The sequence below is a fragment of the Abramis brama genome, assembly GCF_963993115.1.
Source record: "Abramis brama genome assembly, chromosome: 1".
Taxonomy (NCBI): Eukaryota; Metazoa; Chordata; class Actinopteri; order Cypriniformes; family Leuciscidae; genus Abramis; species Abramis brama.
The window spans coordinates 15,577,613-15,589,680 of record NC_139963.1 but is presented as its reverse complement, the minus strand read 5'-3'; the positions used below and the strand labels follow the sequence as shown (position 1 = coordinate 15,589,680).

At 37.9% G+C, this 12,068-nt stretch overlaps 1 protein-coding gene across 1 annotated transcript; it reads right to left on the bottom strand.

Moving 5' to 3' along the window:
- Positions 1-636: 636 nt before the first annotated feature.
- LOC311086734 (tripartite motif-containing protein 16-like protein) lies at positions 637-11,363 on the bottom strand. The gene is made up of 6 exons (XM_084119762.1): positions 10,675-11,363; positions 6,320-6,415; positions 5,991-6,224; positions 5,089-5,248; positions 4,619-4,666; positions 637-1,442 (listed from the first exon to the last, which is right to left on the bottom strand). The coding sequence occupies exons 1-6, from the start codon at positions 11,251-11,253 to the stop codon at positions 928-930; spliced, it is 1,632 nt and encodes a 543-aa protein (XP_083975888.1). The 5' UTR covers positions 11,254-11,363; the 3' UTR covers positions 637-927.
- Between the last annotated feature and the right edge of the window lie 705 nt (positions 11,364-12,068).

The window sequence follows — 12,068 nt, the reverse complement described above, 5'->3', positions numbered from 1 at the left end:
ATTTGTTTTATGGTTGTTCATACAGTATTACATTTTGGAAAGAACTTGAGAATTATATATTATGTAAAACAAAACACAAAATCAACATTGAGGGGAAGAACATTATCACTTATTTTGAATACAAAGAAAAGAAACTATATACTATAGTAAACCTTTACATTTTGTTAGGCAAGTTTCATATCCATAAATGTAAATTCCAGAATTCTTCACCATCATTTAAGTTGTTTTTGATAGAGGTGGATTTTTATTTTAAGTCTCTTAAATTAATTACAAACAAGAAATGCATATCAGTAAAGAACATTCATTCAGAAATGTTTAATGGATAATATGTCACTAGAACTATTTTTGTCATGGGATACAAATCTGTCACAAATCTGTTTGTTTTTTCAACCTTTAACGTATTGTATTGTTATTATTATAACGAATGTGAACTGGAAAGACTGAAATGTTGTTGTTATAATTTTAAATAAATAAAAAAAGAGCGTCAAAAAAAAAGGCGCTATCAGCTACTGCCTGCAGCCTTTGGTTTCGCCCTAGTGGACATTTCTTGAATTACAATTTATTTTTCTCCAGTTAACCAACAAAACAATAAACTCGCATACCATTTTGTTTAGTATTGCATAAATCATATTGATATTTTTAACCACACTACAAAAGCAGTGAAAAAATATTCACAGTTTGGCATAGACTTCTGTTTCACTGAATGTGTGAAGAGTTTTGAAGATGAGGCTTCAGTATCGACCGATGCTTGTTAGCAATAAAAAATAAAAAATAATGCACACATTTATTCTAATGTGTTATTTCAGTAGCAGAAGTTCAGCTATATTAATGAAAATTAAAATAAGAGTCTCTGTAACATCTCACTGTTACTGATTTATCAGCTCAAAGTATTCTGGGTAAAATCTCTCTACAGTCTATTCTGAAACATCAACACAGTTTCACTGATGATCCAGTATAAACCCAAAACCCAGGATAGAGCGTCTGAGTGAATGTGGTCTGGACTGTGTGGATGAGGCTCATTGTGTCAGAGACGCTGTAGAAGGACAGAGTTCCTGCACTGTGATCCACATACACTCCTATTCTTCTGCTGATGGACTTTACAGGGAGAACAGTCTCTATGTTATTGTGCCAGAATGAGTATCTGGAGGAAGAGCACTCCAAACTCCAGGACTGATCATTATATCCAAATCCACAACCCCATCCCTTCCTGCTGATGCTCTTATATGACACTGATATATACACATATTCACCACTACACTCAATCTCCCAGTAACAGCGTCCACACACACTCTCTCTACACAACACCTGCCACCACTGATCAAATCTGTCTGGATGATCAGGATACGACTGTTGTGTGTCAGTGTAAGTAATCACTCTGTTCCTCTCAGACAGACTGAGGTATTCATTCACTGTGTTCAGATCCAGAGTCAGCTGATGGGAATCTGATGGAGAGAAAACACATCAGAATCAGGAATTATGAATCTGTCTGATCTTTTAATGTATCTGAACAATGTATCATCAGTGACTACGTTTACATGCAGCCAATATCCGGGTTATGGTCGGGTTAGGGTCACTATTTGGGTTTCTGAAACATTCGGAATAACCCGTTTACATGCGTGAGCAGAGAGAGTTACTCCTGTATACATGGAATTTGTAATCAGTTGGGAATATCCCGATGTAAACGGCGACGCACGGTTAGCGTCAGGGCGTACGGACAACCTAAGACGCAATATGCGTCATTTCCAATTCTTCTTCCTGTATCCAAAGACAACAACAACAGCAGCAGCACGCGGATAATGAATAGTTCGGGGCAGATAGCGATCGCCTTTGTTTGCGCTTTCCTCCTCGCTCCAAAAGTGTGGTGCTGTGCTGCATCTCGCCATGTTAACCTCTACTTCTTGTTTACTTCCGGTATACTGCACGCGGGTTTCTGTATGCGCCGTCTCTACTCAAAAGACCAAGATTCCTTGCGAATAGAACATGCGCAGAACACAAATCAATGTTCCTTTTGATGGGGATATGCCGATACGCGTTTACATGACCAAATATTCGGGTTAGAAAAGGGGTACCCCAGGGGTAATATCCGGGTTTTTAAAAACCGGGATATGAGCATATCCGGGTTTTTGCCGGTGTTTACATGGCCGTGCGCGACCGGGTTATTGCTAATATCCCGGTTTTGAACGGGTTATTGGCTGCATGTAAACGTAGTCAGTGACTACGTTTACATGCAGCCAATATCCGGGTTATGGTCGGGTTAAGGTCACTATTTGGGTTTCTGAAACATTCGGAATAACCCGTTTACATGCGTGAGCAGAGAGAGTTACTGGGTGATTCTCTGAGATGGGTGCCTTTTGGGTCATACCTTTTTTTTATATATATACTTTAAATAGTTATATTTCTGATCATTTCATGTGATAGTGGATTAGTCAAACCTTCAAGAAAATATATTTTCCCACCTCAGGCATGAAATTCTAATCGATATTGAGTGTTTTTTCTTACTGAAAGTTGTATTGGAGTTCAACACCGTCACAGACCACTTGGACCCTGTTTAAATATGATTTTAAAAGATTTTCAAGTAAATTTTTGTAGAAGCTTTTCAATGAGATGTCCCTTGTTTAATATCATTTATTGCATGTAGAATTTTATTTTTAAATACTCACCATATGAATACCAAATCAGGTCATGAAAACTGTATCTAACATTGGTCTTCATATCTTATCACAAAATATGCATTAACATTAGGATTTAATTAGGCTTTCATATTTTTTCTGACTGTCCTGTAAATTCTGCACACAGCAAAACAAACATTGACCTAATTTGTCTTCTTATCACGAAAATATTAATAAAAACTATCAAATAACAGGGTTGAACTCAGCATAACGGGGTTGAAAATGATAACAGGGTTGAAGTGATGATCATTATTTCAATATAGTATGGATTTCTTACCTGTAAAAAATTAATGATATCACATTCAATAACATTTTATTTTATTAAAGTTGGCAAAAACAAACAAACATTTTCTTCTCTCTGCATCTGCATCCCTTCTTGCTCTGTACTGTCTTTGCCTCTCTGCTGCTGTTCTTGCCATTGGGATGTCTGAAAATATTGAACATAAAATACCATAATCGATTATTTCTGACAGTTCACATCACAATACAGCATGTCTACAATTGTGTAATCTACTAAGAAGTGTCAAACATTCAACCCTGTCACAACGATTCCACCCTGTTATACTAAAAAATGTGACGGGGTTGAAGTTACTATCATTTAGTTATATTTACTATCATTTAGTTATATAACAGAGTTGAAATGTTGAGCCTGACAATCCTAATCTGACAGTGAAAAACATGAAATATAGGTAAGAAAAGATACTGACACTTGCCTTTCTTTGCAGCATGTTCTTCAAGAGACTTGTGTGATGTCAATTCTTGGATGTGATGCCACAGGGATTGATCCATTATTTTTATAGGGGGGTAAATAGTATGGCGTGACGGGGTTGAAAACAAACTGGAGGACGTGTATAAATATTGCAATTTCACATACAATTAATGCATTTTTATATATATATGTATATTTTAGTTAAAGTAGACCAACATGATTATATTAGCAGCAACATTTTGGTATTAACTGCACTTTTTATTTGTTTGATATTCAATGAAAATGTAATTATGGTTAGTGAGGACATGCAAACATGCTTGTTGTCTACTACTTAGGCAACCCATTATCTTTAAATAAAAAAATAAAAAAAGCAATTGTGTTGCATTATAATGCAAAGGCACCTGGTTCTATTAATTGACAGTGTTAAAATGCATTTTGTGATTTCCTTCAATTGAAAATCTTTGAAGTAAGTTTGGGGGACTTGAAGGGCACCCAATTCAGAGAATCACCCTACTCCTGTATACATGGAATTTGTAATCAGTTGGGAATATCCCGATGTAAACGGCGACGCACGGTTAGCGTCAGGACGTACGGACAACCTTAAGACGCAATATGCGTCATTTCCAATTCTTCTTCCTGTATCCAAAGACAACAACAACAGCAGCAACACGCGGATAATGAATAGTTCGGGGCAGATAGCGATCGCCTTTGTTTGCGCTTTCCTTCTCGCTCCAAAAGTGTGGTGCTGTGCTGCGTCTCGCCATGTTAACCTCTACTTCTTGTTTACTTCCGGTATACTGCACGCGGGTTTCTGTATGCGCCGTCTCTACTCAAAAGACCAAGATTCCTTGCGAATAGAACATGCGCAGAACACAAATCAATGTTCCTTTTGATGGGGATATGCCGATACGCGTTTACATGACCAAATATTCGGGTTAGAAAAGGGGTACCCCAGGGGTAATATCCGGGTTTTTAAAAACCGGGATATGAGCATATCCGGGTTTTTGCCGGTGTTTACATGGCCGTGCGCGACCGGGTTATTGCTAATATCCCGGTTTTGAACGGGTTATTGGCTGCATGTAAACGTAGTCAGTGTCTCAGTACAGCTGATCAGATATCCTGTGCAAATCATCATTTACATGATCAATTATAAAACTCTTCTATCATGTTTATTTCTCCTTCTACAGGAAGAACATGAACACATTCAGTGAGTTTTTCTGCTTGTTTCTCAGTGACTTACATTGTAGGAAGTCGTTCCTGGTCTTGGGATTCATGTTGGTGAATGTGACTGTGGAAATAAACAGACATGAACAGTGTGAAGAGAAATGACAAGATAAAATACATCCATTTCTAAGACGTTTCTAATCTGATATTAGATGATGCAGGACTCATTTCTGAGAACAGAAGAATCTCCAGATGCCTCATATATAAAACACACGTATCGGATTCAATCCTAAATTTCAATGGATTTCAATTTCAATATATACATAAATATTTATTACTTCTAAACCATCAAGGGATGTTTGTGGCTGTTCTGTAGAGTTGATGCACTTGAATTAAAGATGAACTGTGATTTATAAAGTGGGATGTGTTTTGGACAATTATTTGTGCGCATGTTTTATAAATCATAGGAACATTTCAGAAACTGTTGTACGTTCACATTTAGGATCATTCTCCACACGTCTGTATAAACGAGGCGCAGGACTTTACCTCTATCAGAGATCTTCTTGAGCTCCTCTTTGCAGAAATCCTCCAGTTTGTCTCTCAGCAGACGGACAGATTCTCTCACGCCATCAAAAGAGGAGAGAGAACTGAAGGAAACGTCGGGTTCGTCTGTAGATTCAGGAGGTGCTGAGAGAGACTGGAAACTCTACAGAAAACAGAAATCAAAACTCATCATCTCCACACTTCAGCCAATAACCTGCACTATATCAGATCTGAGCGGCTCTTGTTGACTTCACTTCTCTTCAGTGACTCGCTTCAATCCAGCACTTTCACACAATCAGCACATTCTTCTCATATTCATCATTTAATGCTACAAACTCTAGTATTTGACACTTAATAATATCATAAAAAAAAAAAAAAAAAAAAAATTTCTTTTGTCTTTGAAATATGGTTAGTTAATGCTGAATGAACTGACACACATTTATGATAAACTAAAATATACTCAATGTAATTTCTATTGAAAATTGTTTGTTTAATTTTATCAACATTATCAATATTATCAACTTTGAAGATCACCTGACCCAATTTTGGTGCCAATTACTGAAATTATTATTTAATCATTAAAAGAGGATGAAAAATCTAGTTGGCTGGATATTGATACCATCAAGTTCACTGATTTCATCAAGACAGAAGAAACCAGAAGGAAAAATGAGTTAATATTTAATGGTAAATTTCCCAGGGCTTTGTAAGTGTGTCTCTTTAAACAGAAGATGATCAGATGAGAGTCTGACTGATGATTATATGATAACACAACACTTGACTGAATCTGACTGAATTCCTGACAACATCTCAGTCAACGGCTCATTCTGCTCTCATGAAATGTTTCTCTGTCATAGCAGGATCTTGCTCAAGTCCACTATGATCCTGTTCTTCTAGATCTCTGTTACCTGCAGGAACTGGATGTGATCTTGTGTGTGTGAAAGCTGCTCCAGCTCAGCGTCTCTCCTCCTCAGATCATTGATCTCCTGCTCCAGTCGCTCCAGTCGTCCTTCAGCTCGACTCACTGCAGTCTTTTCCTGATCTCTGATCCGCTGTGTGACCTCAGAGCGGCTTCTCTCAATGGAGCGGATGATCTCAGTGAAGATCCTCTCACTGTCCTCCACTGCTGTGTGTGCAGAGCGCTGTTACACACACATCACAATCACACAGTGGCTTCAGCACGACTGACAGAGTCCAAACTGAGACGTCTCAAACTTCTCTTCTTCTCCAGACTCACCTTATGAGACTTCACAGCCTCTCTCAGATGCTGAAGATCTTTCTGTCTCTGCTGGATTCTCTGACGGATCTTCATCTGCGTCTCCTTCAGCTGTTTCTGGAGGACAAACCAATGACAGGGAATGACACATAAAACTACTGTCATACAAACATTAAAGTTACATGAATCCAGAGTTGGTGAAGTGGTTAAAGATCTTGCATGGTAAGTTTTTACTGTCTGGTTCAAACCACAGATTCATGGTTTCCTGAAATGAATGTCAGCAGTATTTCATCAGTGCCTAGTTTTATATCATTAGTATCATCATTTACTCTCCCTCATGTCGCTCCAAACCTGTATGACTTTCTGTCTATTGTGAGACACAACAGAAGATATTTAGAAGAATGTCTCAGCTGTTTACAGAGGCCAGATAAAATATGGTGACGCGTCAATAACATCAAACCTCATTGGTTCTTTCATGTCACAGTCACATGACTAAACACCATGATGTCATGACACAAACACCAGTGAAGTTTGATGTTTCTGATGTCATCATATTTGATTTGGGCTCCACATACATGAGTTTATCAATGATTTGAATTAATTTTACATTATAAAAAAGTGTACTTTATAAACTGTACTTATGAAACAGTCATGAAAGTTGACTCTCTTTAAGTGCACTTAAGTGGCCTTTCATTTCATTAATATTATATTATCTGCAAGTACAGTGTTTTTTTTTTTTTACATATACTTTTATTTTGAAGTACACTACAAGTGCATGTCAATACACTTAAGCGTACTCCTTTCTTTAACCACTAGTTGTTTAGATTACTTTTATGCTTTTTCTCCTTTTTGTAGCTTGAAACTTTTTTTACTCCATTGACTTACAATGTATAAACTAAAATTAAGTGGCCTTTAATTTCATTAATATTATATTATCTGCAAGAACACTTTTTTTTTAAACATACTTTTAATTTGAAGTACACTACATGTCAATGCATACATGAAGTGCATGTCAATACACTTAAGCGTATAGCTACTTCTTTTTCATTAATGATCTGCCAGCTAACAGCAGACTATGGAAGCTTGTTTCCGCCACAGAGTGAAAAATAAAAAAGGTAATTCTGACTTTTTATCTCAGAATTACGTGATATAAAGTCGCAATTAAAGGTTATAAAGTCAGAATTGCGTGATATAAAGTCACAATTGTGTGTTATTAAGTCAAAATTGCGTGATATAAAGTCGCAATTGCGTGTTATAAAGTAAGAATTATGAGATATAAAGTCGCAAATGCGAGAAATATACTTGAAATTCTGACTTTTTTTCTCAGAATTGCATGTTTATATCTCGCAATTCTGACTTTATAATACGCAATTGGGAGATATAAAGTCAGAATTGCATGATATAAAGTCGAAATTGCGTGTTATAAAATCAGAATTGTGAGATAGGCCTATAATTCTGAGGTAAAAAAAAAAAGTCTGTCTTTTTTTTCCTTAGAATTGGACTTAAATATCTCACAATTGTTAGTTTATATCTCACAATTCTGAGAGAAGATGTCAGAATTGCGAGCTATAAACTCGCAATTATGTGTTATAAAGTCAGAATTGCGTGATATAAAGTCGCAATTGCGATTAAAAAAAGTCAGAATTCTGACTTTATATGACGCCATTGCGACTTTATTTCACGCAACTCTGACTTTATATCTCTCAATTCTGACTTTATTTCTCAGTAAGAAATAAAGTCGCAATTGCATGTTATAAAGTCAGAATTGCGAGATGTAAACTCGCAATTGTGAGATAAAAAGTCGCAATTATCTTTTAAAATGTTTTATTCAGAGTTAGAGGGTTACCTGTTAGATTATAGCCACTTTTCCAGACACCACTACAATACTGGGCCTAGCCCAAACCATGAAAAACATCCCAAGACCATTATCCCACCTTCAATACTTTAACACTGCTCCATATAATTTTATTTAGTCTTCCTAGCAAGGTAGTCTTCAGAATTTTTCATAATTTAATAATTCAATTTTAGGGGACCCCCCCAAGAGTCCTAAGTCATTTCGAACCCTGACAACAACTCAACCTGTAAGAAATCGAAAGGACATAAGTACTCGTTCATTCAACTTTCGATCTATAACCCATGTTGAACTTGCAAAACCTACTATCGAATCTGAGATTTCTCAACGGCAATCGGGTGAAAGAGACAAATTTAGCCATCTAGTCCCATAGACTCCCATTCATTCTGCACTCATGGGCGATCGCCCCCAGTGGAACTCTGGTGGAACTACGACCAAAATTCGGTACAATAGGACTTAATAGGGAGTGGGCAGGCTCTCCGTAGACAGGCTCTGATCATGTCTAGAGCACTTTGATGACTCATCGGTGTCTCATTATTATTCATGTACTGAGTTTTCTTATCCAATGAGAAGACACTTGCTCTTAATTATTCATTACACCACGTGGAACTTTCCAATGACATGTCAAACTGTGATATCGCGTAGTAGATGAGAGAGCAATGATGGGACGCGCGTTTGTTTTCGTGGTGCAAAAGTTCCAGTGCATCTTTCCCCGCGATTCTGCCCGGGCTGGACTCTGACTGCGGGCGGTTGGCCATCAACCACGGACACATCTAAACTATGTGTGTGTAGCAACCATTCAACGGGAGAATGATGGACTTCGGCCTTGTACACCAATGCAGGTTTAGTCTTGCGAGTGATGCGGTTCCGAGGACTCTATCGCTTCAGAGGTGTGTGTGTGTGTGTGTGTGTGTCTGTGTGTGTGTGTCTAAAATGTAACCCTGGCCGTTTTACTTGCCTTTTGTTAAATAATCACTCGTTATTAAAATTTAGATATTTCGATAATAGGCTACCTCAAGTGTATGGAACGAATGCTTAATTTGCTAATATATGTAGCAGGGCATTCAGTTACTTTTGAAAAGACAAAAATAAGGTGTTCGTGTATTTCATTAGACTTTAACTTTGCCAGCTATAAAAAAAAAAAAAATCGAGCATTTCCTCACGGTTTACCACTGATTTTTAGTGACAGTCGATATGCATGGGCCACTGGCGATAACAGTTTCCCCTTCTCTCCTCTCTCCTGCCGTGCCATACCACACCCACTCCCCTCCCTTCTTATCACAGCCATCCACGCCCATTTAAGTAGCATTTTTCGGTAACACTTTACTTGAAGGGGTGTGCATAAGACTGACATGACACCTTCATAATCATGACATGGCAGATGTCATAAATATGAAGGAGGTCTTATGCATGTTTATGACAACTGTCATTAAGTGTCATTCGCTCAATTATGACATTTTTAATGCAAATATGACATTGTGTGAGATGTCTTTGTTATGACAACTTGACATAAACCAATACATCATAACCAGTCAGTGTCTTTGTCATGACAACTTGACATTACCAAGACAGCATAAATTGTCATAAATATGACATAGCAGATGAATTATCAAACTTCAGAAACCACTTAGCTTTATGGGTTAGCATTTCATTAAACTGTCAGGTGGTTGGTTTTGACATTGGCTGTCATGAAGCCATTATAACACTGTCATGAATGTTTTTCTTGACCTCAAGTACAGTGGTACAAATTTAATTTGTCATTAAAATGTTATAATGGCTTCATGACAGCCAATGTCAAGACCAACCACATGACAGTTTAATGAAATGTTAACCCCTAAAGCCTAAGTGGTTTCTTAAGTTTGATAATTAATCTGCTATGTCATGTTTATGACATATTTATGACAGGTTGTGTTGTCTTAGTAATGTCAAGTTGCCATAACAAAGACATCTCACACAATGTCATATTTGCATTAAAAATGTCATAATTGAGCGAATGACACTTAATGACAGTTGTCATAAACATGCATAAGACCTCCTTCATATTTATGACATGTGTCATGTCATGATTATGACGGTGTCATGTCAGTCTTATGCACACCCCTTCAAGTAAAGTGTTACCCATTTTTCAAAAAGATTGTGAGCTAGACTTGAGCTGAAAGAGGGGGTTTCATGACCCTTTAAGTGCACTTAAATAGCCTTTCATTTCAGTAATATTATATTATCTGCAAGTACAGTTTTATCTTTTAAATATACTTTTACTACAAGTGCACGTCAATACAATTAATCACACTTCGTTTTTAAACCACTAGTGGTTAAGATTACTTCTATGTTTTTTATCCTTTTTGGAGCTTGAAACTTTTGAACCTCTTTGACTTTCAATGTATAGAGTAAAATAGACGAAACATTCTTCAAAATATCATCTTTACAATCTACAGAAGAAAGTGAGTCAAACCGGTTTGGAACAACATGAGTAAATGACTGAGTAAATGAAGACACCGTGTGCTCAATCCCTCTCAGTTCATACCTGTGTCTCTGTCCTCTGTGCTGCAGTCGATACAGTTTTGTGGTTTTTATGTTCATACTCTTTACACCGCACACAAATGCATTCTTGATCAGTGACACAGAACATTTCTAGCTCTTTATCATGTTTACGGCAGATCATGTCCTGCAGTCGTCCAGTGGCATCAATCACTTTGTGTGGCTTACGAGAGTGATATTCCTCATGACGGTCAAAATGAGTTTGACAGTAAGATTCCTGACACACCAGACAGGACTTGACGGCTTTGTATTTTCTTCCAGTACAGACGTCACACTCCACGTCTCCAGATCCAGCGTAACAGTCAGCAGGAAGTTTAGTCTTCTTCAGTTTCTCCACCACTTCAGCTAGCATGGTGTTTTTAGCTAAAGCAGGTCTTGGACTGAAGGTCTGTCTGCACTGAGGGCAGCTGTAGACTCTCTTCTCATCCTCCTGATCCCAGCAGTCTGTAATACAGATCTTACAGTAACTGTGTCCACAGAGGATAGTCACTGGTTCCTTCAGGAGATCCAGACACACTGGACACGTGAACTCATCCTGATCCACTGAAATTCTGGCTTCTGCCATTTTACTGCATGAATACAGAGAGACACAAACACACAACAGCTCAACAACACTTCAGTTTCTGTTTCTCTGAACTGAGGAGATGAAATAGTTTCCTGGTTCTGTGTTTGAGTGACGTGTGTAAAATAGGCGTGTCTATGAAGCAGCTTCCTCATTCACACACACACTTTACTGCTGTGTTTACTGTATGTGTCATAATTACAAGTCCCGAGCTCATGAATGACAGAGTAATGTTTACTTGATGAATAACATCAAGTCAAACTAGTATTGAGGAGCAGGTCAGAAGCTAGAAGCAAGTCATTTGTAATTATAACAAGCGAGTTTCGTTTTATTTTAATTTCATTTGATGATTGATGTTTTTAGTGTGCAACAGAAATGGCAGCTTCTTTCGGTCGGGCAACATGGTGATGGCACGGACATGGAGAAGGTTTATAGGTTCAACAGCATTAAGTTAAAGAGCGCAAACTTTATCATTCAACTGAACTGCACATTCATTTTAGACCCTTACGTTAAATGCTCTTGTGTCGTCTGTGCAATAAATGCACGTCCTACGCGGGTTGAATTGACGTAGATCAGCGATCATGAGTGACAGGGCAGGGGCACTTCAGGGGCCAATCAGGTTTCAGTTGGGGCCAGTGCCCCTCTGGCCCCAACCCTTGAATCTGCCAATGTTTTTAAATCATGCTGAGTGTTTGTTACCGCTGTTATCAGTGGCGAAGGGCAACAGTGTTTTCTTGGCGCTCGTGCACGTCACACAGACTTCACTTCAATCTGTCGCTCAACACCGTGGCGGAGACTCTCTATTCGTTCCGCTGAAA

Coding starts and splice junctions, on each gene's coding strand:
- LOC311086734 (XM_084119762.1), bottom strand. CDS start 11,253: ATGGCAGAAGCCAGAATTTCAGTGGATCAGGATGAGTTCACGTGTCCA. Junction 4,667..5,088: donor CAAGAAGATCTCTGATAGAG/GTAAAGTCCTGC, acceptor TTATTTCCACAG/TCACATTCACCAACATGAAT. Junction 1,443..4,618: donor CAGGAACGACTTCCTACAAT/GTAAGTCACTGA, acceptor TCTCTCCATCAG/ATTCCCATCAGCTGACTCTG.